At 44.2% G+C, this 21,510-nt stretch overlaps 1 protein-coding gene across 4 annotated transcripts in view; it reads right to left on the reverse strand.

Annotated features, from left to right (window-relative positions):
- Window positions 1-21,510, reverse strand: part of efr3a (EFR3 homolog A (S. cerevisiae)) — a 255,603-nt gene that overhangs the window by 86,977 nt on the left and 147,116 nt on the right. For all 4 annotated transcript variants that reach the window (XM_014139101.2, XM_014139102.2, XM_014139103.2 and 1 more), the window contains 3 exons: window positions 16,837-16,915; window positions 14,885-15,020; window positions 6,697-6,867 (listed from right to left, as the gene is read on the reverse strand). In XM_014139101.2, the coding sequence (XP_013994576.1) occupies window positions 6,697-6,867; window positions 14,885-15,020; window positions 16,837-16,915 (386 nt within the window). The remainder of the gene's footprint in view (window positions 1-6,696; window positions 6,868-14,884; window positions 15,021-16,836; window positions 16,916-21,510) is intronic.

Consider the following 21,510-nt stretch of genomic DNA (forward strand, 5'->3'; position numbering starts at 1 on the left):
TGTGGTATTTTGTTTTAACATATAGCCTACAGTAACATAAACTAATGAAACTGATAATGTTATTTGAAATATACACTCAGTGGCCAGTTAATTACATCCAAGATGGCATAGCAGTCAGACGTCCTTTGTCCTCGTCTTGTCGTGTCCCGTGTATATACACTGCTCAAAAAATAAAGGGAACACTAAAAAAACACATCCTAGATCTGAATGAATGAAATAATCTTATTAAATACTTTTTTCTTTACATAGTTGAATGTGCTGACAACAAAATCACACAAAAATAATCAATGGAAATCCAATTTATCAACCGATGGAGGTCTGGATTTGGTGTCACACTCAAAATTAAAGTGGAAAACCACACTACAGGCTGATCCAACTTTGATGTAATGTCCTTAAAACAAGTCAAAATGAGGCTCAGTAGTGTGTGTGGCCTCCACGTGCCTGTATGACCTCCCTACAACGCCTGGGCATGCTCCTGATGAGGTGGCGGATGGTCTCCTGAGGGATCTCCTCCCAGACCTGGACTAAAGCATCCGCCAACTCCTTGACAGTCTGTGGTGCAACATGACGTTGGCGGATGGAGCGAGACATGATGTCCCAGATGTGCTCAATTGGATTCAGGTCTGGGGAACAGGCGGGCCAGTCCATCGCATCAATGCCTTCCTCTTGCAGGAACTGCTGACACACTCCAGCCACATGAGGTCAAGCATTGTCTTGCATTAGGAGGAACCCAGGGCCAACCGCACCAGCATATGGTCTCACAAGGGGTCTGAGGATCTCATCTCGGTACCCAATGGCAGTCAGGCTACCTCTGGCGAGCACATGGAGGGCTGTGCGGCCCCCCAAAGAAATGCCACCCCACACCATGACTGACCCACCGCCAAACCGGTCATGCTGGAGGATGTTGCAGGCAGCAGAACGTTCTCCACGGCGTCTCCAGACTCTGTCACGTCTGTCACATGTGCTCAGTGTGAACCTGCTTTCATCTGTGAAGAGCACAGGGCGCCAGTGGCGAATTTGCCAATCTTGGTGTTCTCTGGCAAATGCCAAACGTCCTGCACGGTGTTGGGCTGTAAGCGCAACCCCCACCTGTGGACGTCGGGCCCTCATACTTCCCTCATGGAGTCTGTTTCTGACCGTTTGAGCAGACACATGCACATTTGTGGCCTGCTGGAGGTCATTCTGCAGGGCTCTGGCAGTGCTCCTCCTGCTCCTCCTTGCACAAAGGCGGAGGTAGCCATCCTGCTGCTGGGTTGTTGCCCTCCTACGGCCTCCTCCACGTCTCCTGATGTACTGGCCTGTCTCCTGGTAGCGCCTCCATGCTCTGGACACTACGCTGACAGACACAGCAAACCTTCTTGCCACAGCTCGCATTGATGTGCCATCCTGGATGAGCTGCACTACCTGAGCCACTTGTGTGGGTTGTAGACTCCGTCTCATGCTACCACTAGAGTGAAAGCACCGCCAGCATTCAAAAGTGACCAAAACATCAGCCAGGAAGCATAGGAACTGAGAAGTGGTCTGTGGTCCCCACCTGCAGAACCACTCCTTTATTGGGGGCGTCTTGCTAATTGCCTATAATTTCCACCTGTTGTCTATTCCATTTGCACAACAGCATGTGAAATTTATTGTCAATCAGTGTTGCTTCCTAAGTGGACAGTTTGATTTCACAGAAGTGTGATTGACTTGGAGTTACATTGTGTTGTTTAAGTGTTCCCTTTATTTTTTTGAGCAGTGTATATATTTACATATTTTCTTTGCATATCTTTTTAAAATATTTTTTTCAATCACCTATCCGGACCCGTTTAACTGCCGATGCGGAGCCCCACCGGGCCTTCACGACTGGACTACCAACGTTATCTGCCCGAGGGAGTTATCCAACTGGCCTCTCCGTCGCGACGTAACCTGAACGCCCATCTGCGGCCCGCTAATCGTTAGCCGTCTTATCGGCTGCTATCTGAATAGGTCTATCGGACAATTTTCTTGGGCCACTATAACTATAACTATTTTGCCAATTGGATTGGTCCCCTCTACCACACGGAACCCACACGGATACGCACGAGGTGGCTAAAAACAGTCCATCTTCTGCCAGCTTGCTATCCATGGCCCGGCTAGCTGTCTTAATCGCCGTGACCCCAACCAACCTCACTACTCACTGGACTCTTATGATCACTCGGCTAAGCATGCCTCTCCTTAATGTCAATATGCCTTGTCCATTGCTGTTCTGGTTAGTGTTTATTTGCTTATTTCACTGTAGAGCCTCTAGCCCTGCTCATTATACCTTATCCAAACGTTCAGTTCCACCACCCACACATGCAATGACATCACCTGGTTTCAATGATGTTTCTAGAGACAACATCTCTCTCATCATCACTCAATGTCTAGGTTTACCTCAACTGTATTCACATCCTACCATACCTTTGTCTGCACATTATACCTTGAAGCTATTTTATCGCCCCCAGAAACCTGCTCCTTTTACTCACTGTTCCGGACGTCCTAGACGACCAATTCTCATAGCTTTTAGCCGTACCCTTATCCTACTCCTCCTATGTTCCTCTGGCGATGTAGAGGTGAATCCAGGCCCTGCAGTGCCTAGCTCCACTCCTATTCCCCAGGCGCTCTCTTTTGATCACTTCTGTAACTGTAATAGCCTTGGTTTCATGCATGTTAACATTAGACGCCTCCTCCCTAAGTTTGTTTTATTCACTGCTTTAGCACACTCTGCCAACCCGGATGTCCTAGCCGTGTCTGAATCCTGGCTTAGGAAGACCACCAATAACTCTGAAATCTCCATCCCTAACTACAACATTTTCAGACAAGATAGAACAGCCAAAGGGGGCGGTGTTGCAATCTACTGCAGATATAGCCTGCAGAGTTCTGTCCAACTATCCAGGTCTGTACCCAAACAATTTGAACTTCCACCTCTCTAAAAACAAGTCTCTCACCGTTGCCGCCTGCTATAGACCACCCTCTGCCCCCAGCTGTGCTCTGGACACCATATGTGAACTAATTGCCCCCCATCTATCTTCAGAGCTCGTGCTGCTAGGTGACCTAAACTGGGACATGCTTATAACACCCCAGCCATCCTACAATCTAAGCTTGATGCCCTCAATCTCACACAAATTATCAATGAACCTACCAGGTACCACCCCAAAGCCGTAAACACGGGCACCCTCATAGATATCATCCTAACCAACTTGCCCTCTAAAAACACCTCTGCTGTTTTCAACCAAGATCTCAGCGATCACTGCCTCATTGCCTGCATCCGTAATGGGTCAGCGGTCAAACGACCTCCACTCATCACTGTCAAACGCTCCCTGAAACACTTCTGCAAGCAGGCCTTTCTAATCGACCTGGCCAGGGTATCCTGGAAGGATATTGACCTCATCCCGTCAGTAGAGGATGCCTGGTTATTTTTTTTAAAGCATGCCTCATTCAAGAAATGTAGAACCAGGAACAGATATAGCCCTTGGTTCTCTCCAGACCTGACTGCCCTTAACGAACACAAAAACATCCTGTGGCGTTCTGCATTAGCATCGAACAGCCCCCGTGATATGCATCTTTTCAGTGAAGTTAGAAACCAATATACACAGGCAGTTAGAAAAGCCAAGGCTAGCTTTTTTAAGCAGAAATGTGCTTCCTGCAACACAAACCCAAAAAAGTTCTGTGACAAAACTGATAGCAATCTGATACAGTGAATTGATACATCTGTCATCTAACAACAACCACACAATGCTACCTAATTATTAACATAAGTTTTGGTATAAACTGATATTCTTTTTCACATCTACTACACAGGGTCATTCCATACTTTGAATCAGTTAGCATTTGTGTTAAAAAAGGTGACCCCTTTTTCCCGTGTCCAAGGGCATTGAAATATTTGATATTGATTAATACACTTTGTTCTGTTGGAATTTAGAATTCCCAAATCAAAGCTTTTGATTATTCCTTGGAGAATAAGAGCACCTCCTCCCAGTTGCCCACTGCACTGAGGACAGGAAACTCTGTCACCACCGATAAATCCACTATAATTGAGAATTTCAATAAGCATTTTTCTACGGCTGGCCATGCTTCACACCTGGCTACCCCTACCCCGGTCAACAGCACTGCACCCCCCACAGCAACTCGCCCAAGCCTTCCCCATTTCTCATTCTCCCAAATCCAGTCAGCTGATGTTCTGAAAGAGCTGCAAAATCTGGACCCCTACAAACCAGCCGGGCTAGACAATCTGGACCCTTTCATTCTAAATTATCTGCCAAAATTGTTGCAACCCCTATTACTAGCCTGTTCAACCTCTCTTTCATGTCGTCTGAGATTCCCAAAGATTGGAAAGCAGCTGCAGTCATCCCCCTCTTCAAAGGGGGGGACACTCTTGACACAAACTGCTACAGACCTATATATATCCTACCCTGCCTTTCTAAGGTCTTCGAAAGCAAGTCAACAAACAGATTACCGACCATTTCGAATCCGACCGCACCTTCTCCGCTATACAACCATCGATAAGAAACAATACTGTGCAGCCGTATTCATTGACCTGGCCAAGGCTTTCGACTCTGTCTATCGCCACATCCTCATCGGCAGACTCAATAGCCTTGGTTTCTCAAATGATTGCCTTGCCTGGTTCACCAACTACTTCTCTGATAGAGTTCAGTATGTCAAATCGGAGGGCCTGTTGTCCGGACCTCTGGCAGTCTCTACGGGGGTGCCACAGGGTTCAATTCCTGGGCCGACTCTCTTCTCTGTATACATCAATGATGTCGCTCTTGCTGCTGGTGAGTCTCTGATCCACCTCTACGCGGACGACACCATTTTGTATACTTCTGGCCCTTCTTTGGACATTGTGTTAACAACCCTTCAGACGAGCTTCAATGCCATACAACTATCCTTCCGTGGCCTCCAACTGCTCTTAAATACAAGTAAAACTAAATGCATGCTCTTCAACCGATCGCTGCCTGCACCTGCCCGCCCGTCCAGCATCACTACTCTGGGTGGTTTGACTTAGAATATGTTGACAACTACAAATACCTAGGTGTCTGGTTAGACTGTAAACTCTCCTTCCAGACTCACATCAAACATCTCCAACCCAAAGTTAAATCTAGAATTGGCTTCCTATTTCGCAACAAAGCATCCTTCACTCACGCTGCCAAACATACCCTTGTAAAACTGACCATCCTACCGATCCTCAACGATGTCATTTACAAAATAGCCTCAATACCCTACTCAATAAATTGGATACAGTCTATCACAGTGCCATCCGTTTTGTCACCAAAGCCCCATATACTACCCACTACTGCGACCTGTATGCTCTCGTTAGCTGGCCCTCGCTTCATACCCGTCGCCAAACCCACTGGCTCCAGGTCATCTACAATACCCTGCTATGTAAAGTCCCCCCTTATCTCAGCTCACTGGTCATCATAGCAGCACCCACCTGTAGCACACGCTCCAGCAGGTATATCTCTCTGGTCACCCCCAAAGCCAATTCCTCCTTCGGCCGCCTCTCCTTCCAGTTCTCTGCTGCCAATGACTGGAACGAACTACAAAAATCTCTGAAACTGGAAACACTTATCTCCCTCAATAGCTTTAAGCACCAGCTGCCAGAGCAGATTACTGCACCTGTACATAGCCCAATTATAATTTAGCCCAAACAACTACCTCCTCCCCTATTGTATTTATTTATTTATTTAGCTCCTTTGCACCCCATTATTTCTATTTCTACTTGCACTTTCTTCCACTGCAAATCTACCAAATCTACCATTTAAGTGTTTTACTTGCTATATTGTATTTACTTCGCCACCATGGCCTTTTTTTTTGCCTTTACCTCCCTTATCTCACCTCATTTGCTCACATTGTATATAGACTTATTTTTCTACTGTATTATTGACTGTATGTTTGTTTTACTCCATGTGTAACTCTGTGTTGTTGTATGTGTCGAACTGCTTTGCTTTATCTTGGCCAGGCCGCAATTGTAAATGAGAACTTGTTCTCAACTTGCCTACCTGGTTAAATAAAGGTGAAAAAAAAATAATAATTATGTACACCAATCTAGTACCGAGTTCCACCCCCCCCAGAATAGCCCGAATTCGGCCTGCAGAATACCCTGAATTCTTTGGGGCATTGATGTTGCTCAGTTGGTATCAATGGACCTAACATTTGCTAGGAGAACATTCCCCACATCATTACACCACAGCCACCAGCCTGTACCATTGACACCAGTCAGGATGGGGCCATGGGCTCATGCTGCTTCCGCAAAATCCTGACTCTGCCACCAGCATGACGCAACAGGAAATGTGTTAAGTCAGATACATGAAATTGGGCATGCCATGAAAGACCTTAGACCGCTGCTCCTGAGTGGCGCAGCTGTCTAAGGCACTGTATCTCAGTGCTAGAGGTGTCACTACAGACCCTGGTTCGATTCCAGGCTGTATCACAACCGGCAGTGATTGGGAGTCTTATAGGGCGGCGCACAATTGGCCCAGCGTCGTTAGGGTTTGGCCGGGGTAGGCCGTCATTGTAAATAAGAATGAGTTCTTAACTGACTTACCTAGTATAATAAAAATAATAAAAAAGTGAAATAAAGGTTAAATAAAAAAATGTTATGGGCATATGAATGTTTTGTGTGGACCCTAGGAAGAGTAGCTGTCATGACTAACAGCTAATGGGGAACCAAAAAAACTAATGCATGTTAGGGCAACTAACCGATTGTCTGGATGATGGCGTTCTGGACGATGCGCTCCTCGCTCTCCTTGACCCGTCCGGACGAGGACACGCTGGCGCCGGAGTTCCGCCTGGAGTTCTCACCCAGCTCAAAGTCCACACTCATCCGCAGGTGCTTGAGCAGGGTGTTGAACACCTCCAGTACCGTAGGGCCTGATGATACACATACACACACAGAGACACACACAGGCAAGCACACACACAAAGACTCACAGACACACAAACACGCAGACACACAAGCAAGCACACACAGAGGCACACACACACACACACACAGTTAGGGACTGCGATCAACACACCATCTGGTCACCAAAGACTATTGGATTCTATTATCACATATAAAAGCTTGTAAAACTATTCAATCACCAAAGAATACTACATACTAATATACATACATACATACTAATATACATACATACTAATACTACTATAATACTCCATATTCTAGCACAATACAATAAAACATCACCAGGGTATATACTCCACCATAGTACAGTAATATATTATATAATATACAGTACCAGTCAAAAGTTTGGACACACCTACTCATTCAAGGGTTTTTCTTTATTTTGAGTATTTTCTACGTTGTAGAATAATAGTAAAGACATCAAAACTACGAAATGGCACACATAGAATCAAGTAGTAACCAAAAAAGTGTTATACAAATCAAAATATATTTTATATTATTTAAAGTAGCCACCCTTTGCCTTGATGACAGCTTTGTACACTCTTGGCATTCTCTCGTCCAGCTTCATGAGGTAGTCACCGTGACTGCATTTCAATAAACAGGTGTGCCTTGTTAAAAGTTAACTGGTGGAATTTCTTTCCTACTTAATGCATTTGAGCCAATCAGTTGTGTTGTGACAAGGTAGGGGTGGTATACAGAAGATGGTCTTTTATCAAATAGGGCTAAGTCCATATTATAGCAAGAACAGCTCAAATAAGCAAAGAGAAATTCAGTCCATCATTACTTTAAGACATGAAGCTCAGTCAATCCGGAAAATTTCAAAAAACGTTGAAAGTTTCTTCAAGTGCAATCGCAAAAACCATCAAGACCTATGATGAAACTGGCTCTCATGAGGACCGCCACAGGAAAGGAAGACCCAGAGTTACCTCTGCTGCAGAGGATAAATTCATTAGAGTTAACTGCACCTCAGATTGCAGCCCCAAAAAATGCTTCACAGAGTTCAAGTAACAGACACTTCTCAACATCAACTGTTCAGAAGAGACTGCGTGAAATCAGGCCTTCATGGTCGAATTGCTGCTAAGAAACCACAAATTTGAGACTGTTGGTTCCAACCGCCGTGTCTTTGTGAGAGACAGAGTAGGTGAACGGATGATCTCCGCATGTGTGGTTCCCACCGTGAAGCATGGAGGAGGAGGTGTGATGGTGTGGGGGTGCTTTGCTGGTGACACTGTTGGTGATTTATTTAGAATTCAAGGCACACTTAACCAGCATGGCTACGACAGTATTCTGCAGCGATATGCCATCCCATCTGATTTGCGCTTAGTGGGACTATAATTTGTTTTTCAACAGGACTAGGACCCCAAAACACACCTCCAGACTGTGTAAGGGCAATTTGACCAAGAACAAGAGTGATGGAGTGTTGCATCAGATGACCTGGCCTCCACAATCACCCAACCTCAACTCAATTGAGATGGTTTGGGATGAGTTGGACCGCAGAGTGAAGGAAAAGCAGCCCGCAAGTGCTCTGTACTTGTGGGAACTCCATCAAGACTGTTGGAAAAACCTTCCAAGGTGAAGCTGGTTGATAGAATGCTAAGAGTGTGCAAAGCTGTGGTCAAGGCAAAGGGTGGCTACTTTTAACAATCTCAAATCTCAAATATATTTTGATTTGTTTAACACTTTATTTGGTTACTACATGATTCCATATGTGTTATTTCATAGTGTTGATGCCTTCACTATTATTATACAATGTAGAAAAGTGTAAAAAAAAGAAAAACCCTTGAATGAATAGGTGTGTCCAACCTTTTGACTGGTACTGTATATCATCAGCCTGGTGGAACCAGCCTGATGGCTACGTTCACCATTTACCAAGTGGATTAGAATGCTGAACGCAGCTATCAAGCTGGTTCCACCAGGATAACATATCCTATACTGTACAAACAATACAAGCATCACCAGTGTATAGAAAGACCCCATGAAATAGGAAATTAGACCGTGCTATTTCCCATTTATTTAGGGTTGAGGCATATCACAAGATGATTTGGGATGTGGACCAGTCTTGACATTTCACCACTTTTGGGGTCTGGAAATATCTGACAAAGTATTTGATTTTAGACAGATATTTTTTAGTCAAGAAGCACAATGGTCCTAATCCTAATGATCCATAGAAAGACAACTTGATTGAAAAATGACCAGCACTTGCAAATTAAGTATTTTAAAAATTCATCATACTCAGCCGTCAGACTGACTGCTTACGTCAATAACTCAAATATACAATTTATTTGCAAGTGCTGGCTGTCTTTTTTATTCAAGTCAGATTAACCCTGGGCTACAGCAACCAAGTCTTACTTACAGAATTTGAGCATGTCAGATTTAGCATTTTCCATAGAAAACCAAACCTACTTGGCTGAGTTATGACCCTAAGTCAGAGGACATAACTAGTTGGATCCTTGGCCTGGTACGCCTCTCCTGATTCACTAGGCCATTGGATGTTACACCTCTAGTTTGGTCTCAAAAGCAAAAAGACTCCCTCATGTCTCTTTAGATGGTTTACTAATTTTAAATGGGGATATGTGTCTATATTATTATATGCCACTTAGCACACACTTTTTTACAAAGTGACTTACAGTACAGCGAGCACACACATACACTGAGTATACAAAACATTAAGAACACCTGCTCTTTCCATGACTGACCGACCAGGTGAAAGCTATGATCCCTTATTGATGTCACCTGATAAAATCCACTTCAAATCAGTCTAGATGAAGAGGAGGAGACCGGTTAAAGTAGGATTTTTAAGCCTTGAGACATGGATTGTGTATGTGTGCCATTCAGCGGGGGAATGGGTAAGACAAAATATTGAAGTGCCTTTGAACGGGGTATGGCACCGATTTGTGTCAAGAAATGCAACGCTTCTGTGTTTTTCACATTCAACAATTTCCCATGTGTATCAAGAATGGTCTACCAACCGAAGGACATCCAGCCAACTTGACACAACTGTGGGAAGCATTCTAGTCAACATGGGCCAGCATCCCTGTTCTGAGGGCAACAGGGCAGGGTGGGGGGATGCAACTTAATATTAGGAAGATGTTCCTAATGTTTGGTATAGTCAGCCCATGTGATCCCTGCAGGAACTAAACCCACAACCTTGGCATTGCTTGTGCCACGCTCCTCCTAACTGGACCACACAGGACCAGGTAATGATACAAGTAAACCATGCTCAGTTTGTTTCTTAGTAGATTAATCAAAATTACTTTCTCATATTATAAAAACAAAATTGTATAGAAAGGACTACAAGCCGTTAATACTAGAGGTCGACCGATTAATCGGAATGGCCGATTAATTAGGGCCGATTTCAAGTTTTCATAACAATCGGAAATCGGTATTTTTGGATGCCGATTTGGGATTTCTTTTTTTTTTTAGACCTTTATTTAATTTGGCAAGTCAGTTAAGAACACATTCTTATTTTCAATGACGGCCTAGGAACGGTGGGTTAACTGCCTTGTTCAAGGGCAGAACGACAGATTACCTTGTCAGCTCAGGGATTCAATCTTGCAACCTTACGGTTAACTAGTCCAACGCTCTAACCACCTGCTTTACATTGCACTCCACGAGGTTACGCGAATGCAGTAAGAAGCTAAGGTAAGTTGCTAGCTAGCATTAAACTTATCTTATAAAAAACAATCAATCAATCATAATCACTAGTTAACTACACATGGTTGATGATATTACTAGTTTATCTAGCCTGTCCTGCGTTGCATATAATCGCTTAGGTACACGTTGCTCCAACCATAAACATCAATGCCTTTCTTAAAATCAATACACAAGTATATATTTTTAAACCTGCATATTTAGTTAATATTGCCTGCTAACATGAATTTCTTTTAACTAGGGAAAATGTGTCACTTCGCTTGCAAACAGAGTCAGGGTATATGCAGCAGTTTGGGCCGCCTGGCTCGTTGTGAACTGTGAAGACTATTTCTTCCTAACAAAGACAGCCGAGTTCGCCAAACGGGGATGATTTAACAAAAGTGCATTTGCGAAAAAAGCACAATCGTTGCACGACTGTACCTAACCATAAACATCAATGCCTTTCTTAAAATCAATACACAGAAGTATATATTTTTACACCTGCATATTTAGCTAAAATAAATCCAGGTTAGCAGGCAATATTAACCAGGTGAAATTGTGTCATTTTGCGTTCATTGCACGCAGTCAGGGTATATGCAACACTTTGGGCCGCTTGGCTCGTTGCGAACTAATTTGCCAGAATTTTACGTAATTATGACATAACACTGAAGGTTGTGCAATGTAACAGGAATAACGTTTTGTTTTCGAGATGATAGTTTCCGGATTCGACCATATTAATGACCTAACGCTCGTGTTTCTGTGTGTTATTATGTTATAATTAAGTCTATGATTTGATAGAGCAGTCTGACTGAGTGGTGGTAGGCAGCAGCAGGCTCGTAAGCATTCATTCAAAATAGCACTTTCGTGCGTTTTGCCAGCAGCCCTTCGCAATGCATTGCACTGTTTATGACTTCAAGCCTGTCAACTCCCAAGATTAGGCTGGTGTAACCGATATGAAATGGCTAGCTAGTTGGCCGGGTGCGCGCTAATAGCGTTTCAAACGTCACTCGCTCTGAGACTTGGAGTAGTTTTTTCCCTTCCTCTACATGGGTAACGCTGCTTCGAGGGTGGCTGTTGTCGATGTGTCCCTGGTTCGAGCCCAGGTAGGAGCGAGGAGAGGGACGGAAGCTATATTGCTACACTGGCAATACTAAAGTGCCTATAAGAACATCCAACAGTCAAAGGTATATGAAATACAAATTTTATAGAGAGAAATAGTACTATAATAACTACAACCTAAAACATCTTACCTGGGAATATTGAAGACTCATGTTAAAAGGAACCACCAGCTTTCATATGTTCTCATGTTCTGAGCAAGGAACTTAAACTTTAGCTTTTTTACATGGCACATATTGCACTTTCACTTTCTTCTCCAACACTTTGTTTTTGCATTATTTAAACCAAATTGAACATGTTTCATTATTTATTTGAGGCTAAATTGATTTTATTGATGTATTATATTAAGTTAAAATAAGTGTTCATTCAGTATTGTTGTAATTGTCATTATTACAAATAAATAAATAAAAGAAAAAAAAAGAAAAAAATATTCGGCCGATTAATCGGTAGCGGCTTTTTTTTTGGGGGGGGGGTCCTCCAATAATCGGTATTGGTGTTGAAAAATCATAATCGGTCGACCTCTAGTTAATACATTCAATTTTTGGCACTACTAATGTCACTGTACACCCCAATATATCACAGAAAGAATCACAAAAGAAAAACTACAAAATACCATTTAATTGATACACAGTTTAGCACAGGGGTGGAGGAAGTTGGCATAGTAGTTTACACCATTACTTCAAACATCAATATTGTCCTAGAGCTACAGTACCACAACAAGAGACACCAGATCCAAACTTCCACCAATGCAGTTAAAGACACAATTGGTCACATTCTATTCCAGTCAAATATTCTGCACCAGTAAACTGATGATGTGGAAGGTAGGTGAGGTTGCCACATAGTTCAAATAACTAAGAGGCGCGGTTAGATCTACCAAGACCCACCCCATTTACAAACAACATCAGGGACCAAACTTGAAAGGTACAAAGTGTGGCTTTAAGACCAAACCAAACCAGAGCACACACCGTATGTTATACTCTATCTATGGAATTAAAAAAGTGTTTGTCCAAAATATAGCTTGGATGGGTTGAAGTTTGGTTAGGATATGGTGTTGATAGAAGTTGCCCATAACCACTGATCCAGGGCCAGATAAAAAGAAAAATGATGGTCAAGTTTAGGATTTGAGGTTAGTTAATATGATCATAGATCTGTGGTTAGGGGCCCACTTCTACCTCCAGCTATGGAGCCCCCTGCAGCCTGAACATACCTAACCAGAGATTTGGTGGGGATGCGGTTTGGGAGTTTGGGTTAACAGGGTATGCGCTGTTGTATGTATGTTTGTTGGAACGGGTCAGTCCTGTCGAGAGAGCGGTTTATTGGGAGGGAAAAAGAGGGCCAAATAATTGGGTTTAAATAAACATGCGATCAAAGTATCTTCCTCTTTCTGGTCTTCCTCTCCAAACTGAACATCTACTATTAAATCAAGGAGAATTCATTCAAAGTGGTGGACAGTATTCTGTCTGTCATCATTACAGTATCATTACCCAAAAGAGTTAACTATCATACTACTGACAATAAAGCTACTGTCACAACAGAAAAGCTGAGAGTTGACAGCTTAACCAAGCAGTTGTCACCATCAACAAAATAATCATTGTCAAATAATTTCCTATGCATCCATCTACCCATAGACCCATCCATTGACTACATCTAGATTAGCGTTTCTCAAACGTTTTTGTGCCAAGGCATTCCAGTTACTAATAAGCAAGCACTGATTAAGAAAATGACTAAAAACAGTTAAATACCAGTGGACTGATAAGGAATAAAAATAAACTGATCTAAAATAAACTATACTATGAAACAAAGATAAATTATATAAAGAATGATAGTAAAAAGCTTTGGAGCACCTTAAATTAATGGGTATCCATTCTTCTTCTGGGGACCTCTTGGCCAAAAATTATTGACAATAGCTTTTTATATTAAAAACACCCATTTTTATAGGTGTTTTCCCTATGATATCTCCTAACATATAGAATTGTTTAAGATAGCTTGATGATCCATATTATTACTATTTTATTCTTTATTTTAGGATCAGCTGGGGGATGGCAGGCAGCCTAGACATTAGAAAGGCGAGCCAGCAACTGGAGGGTTGCCAGTTCGAATCCCAGGGTCTGACGGGAACATTTTTTGTTGGGAAGTCAGCTGGCAACTGGAAGGTTTCTGGAATCAAATTCTAGATGCCATTACCTGCCGTTGTGCCCTTAACCCCCACAACAACAGCTCGCGGGGGCCCAGTGTGGCAGACCCCCAGACCTCTCTAAAACCTGTACATGTCTTTTGGGTTAAAAGCGGTAGTCTAATTTCGGTTGGATCTTTTGTGCAATTGACCAATACAGTGATCTTAATCAGAAACAAATATGTAAAAAATATGTCATAATGAAACTTCAGAACTTGCCCTTGCTGTCATTATTTCAATACATATAAATAACACACAAAGATACTTAAAATTCTGTAGGCCAAATTTCAATTTGAAGGAGCTGGTTTGTCGCAGCTGAAATGCATTAGAAAGGTATCGGGAAGTTCAGGTAAAGTTCATCAGGTACTAATTGTGTGTGTGTAGAAAAGATCTGCATTGCATTCAAATTATATTCTCACAGTCCCTTCTAACGTGCCTTGAACGGCTTGGAGGGGAACAGAAGACATGTCCATGGGAGTTGTAGCTTTCAGGAATGGGGTCATAATAAAGTTAGAGCCAAATCTGTAGGAAGAAGTCAGAAACTGCTCTGTTTGTCACGACCGGTAAGCGGAGATCGGAGGTTACTCACATAACCGCGGTTCTATGAACTAAGAGGCGTATTCAGTGGATTGAGACAAATCCTGTGCAATCAGTAGGACTTTGTCATGAGGAATATGCCGCGGACCTGAAGGCATTCCTCCACAGAACTGGGTTTGAGAAAGGCTGATCTAGATGACTCATCAAGTAATTGCAAGAGGAAAATGTCACCCTGAGCCATCAATCTGCCATGTCAACAGCCTGATCCTCAGGTGCTTATAATCAGTTATACCCTATCCATCTCTAAACCAATCTACCTATCCATCCATAGAGCTTATGTACCTGTGACTCATCTGACAGACCACACCATGTGTGTGTCTGAAATGGCACACTGTTCCCTATATAGTGCACAAATTTTGACCAGAAATCAATTTGCCCTGTCAAAAGTAACGCAATACAAATGGAATAGGGTGCCATTTGGGACGTAGCCTGTTGAGTCACTAGAGGCACTTCCCAAGCCAACTCACCGACGGAGCCTTTGGCTGCTATGGCGACCGTCTCGAGGAGGACCTGCACGATGCCGGCCCTCATGCGGGGTGTGTTCTTGTTGTGCGTGTCCAGGTGGCCCAGGACCTGCTGGATGACGTGGTGGGAGTGTTGGGCCTGGGAAAGAGAGCGGGAGAGAATGAAAGGAGGGAGACGAAGATAAAAATACTTTATTGTCGATGCACGCACACACACACAGTTTGGAAGCTAGGGTTTGCTACTGCAGCACCCCTGGAGGAGATTTAGGGGTTATTGTCTTACTCAAGGGCACAATGGCAGGGGTGGGGTTTGGGGAAACAGTCAGTCTAATCTGTCGAGTTCAACACAATGTACATTTACCTTTATGAACGCGTGTATTTAATTTGTCCTTTTTTATTTCCTTGTTTTCAAACACTAAAACAATCAGCAACAATCAATGTCCCCACTACATCTACACTACATCCTAAAACGGACTGGTGGATGGACGAACAGACATACTGTTTCACTCAGAGACAAAGGTGTTGGGATGTTCTCTCCTGCTATTGAGTGAACAGACCGGTGGACAGACAGATACACAAAGACAGACAGACATGCAAAGACAGACTGACAAAGACCAACACAGACAAAAACAGGCAGACAGGCAAATAGACAGATCCTCTGTAGCTCAGCTGGGTAGAGCATGGTACTTGCAACGCCAGAATTGTGGGTTCGATTCCCGGGACCACCCATACATAAAATATTTGCAGACATGACTTAGTCACTTTGGATAAAAGGCATATATATTGTATTATATTATTACAGATGTACAGAGAGTTTATTTTGTCGATAGACAGACAGATAAACAGTTTCTCTCTCAGACAGACAAAGACAGACCAGACACGGTCTCATCTAGCCAAGACACTAAAACCCAGACTAGGATTAGGGCTGACCCTGAGCGCTGCTCAAACAAAGCTCTTAAAACACACGACACACCTCGGCCCGAGCCTCATCGATCGTCTCTTATCTGGCAAATCCACCTAGGGCCACCTGGGGACTCCGGGCCGGCAGGCCAATTAAAAGAACAACGGAAAGAGAGAGAAAAGGAAGGGGAGAGCCAGACACCAGACAAATCTGAGGGCGGAGTGAGAGATCTAGGGGTGTCCCTTGGGTTAGACGAGGATAGACTGAAGTGTCTCTGTCTGTAAGTGAATGAGTGAGTGAGGGAATGAGAAACTGAAGGATATATATAAACCAAGAGTTTGTGGGTATATGATATATATGTATGTGCACTAGGAAGATTGAGGTAAATTTGTGTGTTTAATATGGGGTTAATATGAGTGTTGCTGTTGTGAAATGTAGGCTAACATCATATCCGTGTGTGTGTGTGTATGTATGTGTGTGTGTGTGTGTATAATCTAGTCAGAGTTTGTGGGAATAGCTTGTTCTCACAAATCAAAAAGCGATAACATGCAAAAGAGTGAACCGAACCCAACACTTCACTTCTCCTTCAGGAAGTTCGCTCTCATGCAGAACTACCTGAATACACAGACACACCTCCAATTTGCGCGAGTGCTCTCACGGATCCCACTTCTGGCACCAATGTAGCCAACATACAACAGCCCCCCCGCTCCCCCATTGGGCCAATCAGTGAATTTCTATGGCAAGACGCATCATTCACCCAAGTTTCGTCAAAATTGGGGCAGTGGTGTCTAAGATCACGTGCGACTAACATACGAACAGACAGAGACAGATTCATAATCCCCCTCTCTGATTCCATCGAGGGGGACAATGAAGGGAGTTTTAACTAACAACTGTTAAGCAAAGCAAGAGAGCCACAATCCAAATTCGACACCACACTAAGTAGACAATGTAAAACGTTAACAAATTTAACTAACCACTTAAGATACCATTTAAGTGTTTCCCAATAGGTTAAGTGTTTCCCAATACGCTAAAATGCTATGACTGGAGAACCCACCTGTATGGAGTACATGATGATCCGGAAACAGGAAACAGCAAACTCGTTGGGTTCCCACAGCCGGTGGTTGTCTAGATGACTGGAGAGGGAAGAACAAAGGAAACACATTACAATGACATTATAGTACTGTACATAACAACAAACTCAGTTGTTGAGAATAGATTAACATGATACATTACATGAAAAATGCATTCATATATTTCAGGACTACAACTTTTATTATAGCCTTATTTGAGTCAAAATGGCTCATAGGTTCCTGCCCCATCTCCTGTTTCAGTAGTGTGAGGCAGCTTGCTGTCCAATAGACCCCCTGGACAGGGGGGTTTATTGCAGGGCTTGCGATACTTTCCTAATGTTCTATGTTATGTCATGTTTATATGTGTAATGTTTCACCCCCCTGAACAGAGCCCTATGGGCTACATTCCAGTGTACGTACTATTGTACCACTTCGAATACATCGCCCCAATACGTTGCTTCATTCTAAATCGTATGCTAGTGTGGGGGGGAGCGAGAGAGAGAGAGAGAGGGCATCCGGAGGAAAAGGAGAGAGGGAGTTAGAGGTTGTTAGTGTTTGGCCATCAAATAGACTGCATAGACTGGGTTTGCTTTTCTGCTTTGTTTTTGTTTTCCTCAGTGAGACAGGTTTAAAAATGAGAAATTAAAGGAATGAGAAAGGGGAGGAGAGGACAAAGAGAGGAGAGAAGAGTGAGATGAAAGGGGTGTGACGAGAGCAAAGAAAATAGCAAATTCACATCAGAGACAGCTGAATCCGTAGACGTATAGGGTGGACACGAGGATAAAGACACAGACACTGGAATCTCAGAGATACGAACATGTCAGGAATGGAGGTTGTTTGAAATTCCGTGTTTTCTAAAGACCCAGTTCAATTGCATCTATTCGGTCGAATGGTCAGTTTGTAACTTAGGTTTACATCTTTGAGGTTCTACTGTATACTACACTGCTGCTGGGCCTTTACACTCAGTGTCACGCTACAATTACACTGATAACCACAGAGGATTCTCATGTTATACAAAGAAAAACATGGCCCTTTGGCGTAGGTTAAGTGTCTTAGCTATCATGCCATAAAATCGCTCCCAATACTTTCTATGGGCCTCACCTAATATGGCCAACCAGTGACGTCAACACGTCCTGGTCACTTCCTGGCCACTATCAAGATGACTACTTGTTTACATGTTAGCATAGTAGCCAACTACACTGTAAAAAATGTTTTTCTACTAAATTTGTTGAGTTGACTTTTTTTTTAAGTCGAGTTGACTTCAACTCACTCAAAATGTAAAAACGTATAAAATCAAGTTGAGTTAGCGAAGAACAATGTGATCACTCAACTTCCAAATCAGAACCAAGTCAACTGAACTAAAACAACAGTTGTGTGGACAAAACATGTCAAGTTAAGATAACTCATCAAATTGTGTTAGCTGATTCAACTTGATTTCATAAGTTAAGAACAGTGTTTAAATCAACTTAACAGTTGTATTGCCAAAAAATGTAATGTTAATATACATTAGCAACAACTTATCAACGTCAACGTGTCTGAAATTGAGTTAAATCAACCAAGAACATTACATTTACATTTACGTCATTTAGCAGACGCTCTTATCCAGAGGGACTTACAAATTGGTGCATTCACCTTATGATATCCAGTGGAACAACCACTTTACAATAGTACATCTATATCTTTTGGGGGGGGTTAGAAAGATTACTTTATCCTATCACAGGTATTCCTTAAAGAGGTGGGGTTTCAGGTGTCTCCGGAAGGTGGTGATTGACTCCGCTGTCCTGGCGTTGTGAGGGAGCTTGTTCCACCATTGGGGTGCCAGAGCAGCGAACAGTTTTGACTGGGCTGAGAACTGTGGAACTGTGCTTCCGCAGAGGTAGGGAGGCGAGCAGGCCAGAGGTGGATGAACGCAGTGCCCCTCTTTGGGTTTAGGGACTGATCAGAGCCCGAAGGTACGGAGGTGCCATTCCCCTCACAGCTCCGTAGGCAAGCACCATGGTCTTGTAGCAGATACGAGCTTCAACTGGAAGCCAATGGAGTGTGCGGAGGAGCGGGGTGACGTGAGAGAACTTGGGAAGGTTGAACACCAGACGGACTGCGGCATTCTGGATGACTTGTAGGGGTTTGATGGCACAGGCAGGGAGCCCCGCCAACAGCGAGTTGCAGTAATCCAGACGGGAGATGACAAGTGCCTGGATTAGGACCTGCGCCGCTTCCTGTGTGAGGCAGGGTCGTACTCTGCGAATGTTGTAGCGCATGAACCTACAGGATCGGGTCACCGCCTTGATGTTAGCGGAGAACGACAGGGTGTTGTCCAGGGTCACGCCAAGGCTCTTAGCACTCTGGGAGGAGGACACAATGGAGTTGTCAACCGTGATGGCGAGATCATGGAACGGGCAGTCCTTCCCCGGGAGGAAGAGCAGCTCTGTCTTGCCGAGGTTCAGCTTGAGGTGGTGATCCGTCATCCACACTGAGAGGGTAGAGAGGAGGATCTGATGGTTCACAGTATCAAAGGCAGCAGATAGGTCTAGAAGGATGAGAGCAGAGGAGAGAGAGTTAGCTTTAGCAGTGAGGAGAGCCTCCGTGACACAGAGAAGAGCAGTCTCAGTTGAATGACCAGTCTTGAAACCTGACTGATTTGGATCAAGAAGGTCATTCTGAGAGAGATAGCAAGAGAGCTGGCCAAGAACGGCACGCTCAAGAGTTTTGGAGAGGAAAGAAAGAAGGGATACTGGTCTGTAGTTGTTGACATCGGAGGGATCGAGTGTAGGTTTTTTGAGAAGGGGTGCAACTCTCGCTCTCTTGAAGACGGAAGGGACGTAGCCAGCGGTCAAGGATGAGTTGATGAGCGAGGTAAGGGAGAAGGTCTGGAGAAGAGAGGAGGGGATAGGGTCAAGCGGGCAGGTTGTTGGGCGGCCGGCCGTCACAAGTCGCAAGATTTCATCTGGAGAGAGAGGGGAGAAGGAGGTCAAGGCCCTCTCCAAATCATAGGGTCGGGCAATGTGAGCAGGACCAGCGGTGTCGTTTGACTTAACAAACGAGGATTGGATGTCGTCAACCTTCTTTTCAAAATGGTTGACAAAGTCGTCCGCAGAGAGGGAGGAGGGGGGAGGAGGATTCAGGAGGGAGGAGAAGGTGGCAAAGAGCTTCCAAGGGTTAGAGGCAGATGCTTGGAATTTAGAGTGGTAGAAAGTGGCTTTAGCAGCAGAAACAGAGGAAGACAATGTGGAGAGGAGGGTGTGAAAAGATGCCAGGTCCGCAGGGAGGCTAGTTTTCCTCCATTTCCGCTCGGCTGCCCGGAGCCGTTCTTGTGAGCTCGCAATGAGTCGTCAAGCCACGGAGCAGGAGGGGAGGACCGAGCTGGCCGGGAGGATAGGGGACATAGAGAGTCAAAGGATGCAGAAAGGGAGGAGAGGAGGGTTGAGGAAGCAGAATCAGGAGATTGGTTGGAGAAGGATTGAGCAGAGGGAAGAGAGGATGAAAGAGGAGAGAGTAGCAGGAGAGAGAGAGAGATCGAAGGTTGCGACGGCGCAATACCATCTGAGTAGGGGCAGAGTGAGTAGTGTTGGAGGAGAGCGAGAGGGAAAAGGATACAAGGTAGTGGTCGGAGACTTGGAGGGGAGTTGCAGTGAGATTGGTAGAAGAACAGCATCTAGTAAAGATGAGGTCAAGCGTATTGCCTGCCTTGTGAGTAGGGGGGGACGGTGAGAGGGTGAGGCCAAAACAGGAGAGGAGTGGAAAGAAGGAGGCAGAGAGAAATGAGTCAAAGGTAGACGTAGGGAGGTTAAAGACACCCAGAATTGTGAGGGGTGAGCCATCCTCAGGAAAGGAACTTATCAAGGCGTCAAGCTCATTGATGAACTCTCCAAGGGAACCTGGAGGGCGATAAATGATAAGGATGTTAAGCTTGAATGGGCTAGTGATTGTGACAGCATGGAATTCAAAGGAGGAGATAGACAGATGGGTCAGGGGAGAAAGAGAGAATGTCCACTTGGGAGAGATGAGGATTCCAGTCCCGCCACCCCGCTGACCAGATGCTCTCAGGGTATGCGAGAACACGTGGTCAGACGAGGAGCGAGCAGTAGGAGTAACATGTTGTTTTAGCCAGAGTATATCTGTAAGATGTTGACGGGCAGTCCGACCATCAAAATACAGTTTAGGACTGGACTTCTTAGCCTCCAATGGCTGTGGATATGTAACCCGATACCCAGGAATAGTGTTTCTTTGTCCTGGTCCTGGGGACCCAAAGGGGTGCACATTTTGCTTTTTTCCCTATAACACTAGAATCAGAATTCAGACACTGCACCTTTGCACCTCCACCTGTAATTATTTTACACTTATGGTAAGGCACATTCTCATTTCTGACACCAATGCAGCGCATTTTGAGTAATGGGGGCGTCACAAAGCTCTGAAGACTAATGCTCTATGAACTGTACCAATTGTATGGCCTATTGGCCCCATACTGAACAGGAGGACCACGGGCCGGATCCGGACCAAGAACGGGGTCAATACAAGCTGCAGGTCCCGACCCCACAAAAATACCCCCCTGGTATCACATATCAGACATTGCAAAATGTGTAGAATTGCATGATATTATCTTTAAGAATGCCACATTTTCTCTCTGCCCCATGAACAAATGTGGATCACAAAACACCAGT

Source organism: Salmo salar, chromosome ssa14 (assembly GCF_905237065.1).
Source record: "Salmo salar chromosome ssa14, Ssal_v3.1, whole genome shotgun sequence".
Lineage (NCBI taxonomy): Eukaryota > Metazoa > Chordata > Actinopteri > Salmoniformes > Salmonidae > Salmo > Salmo salar.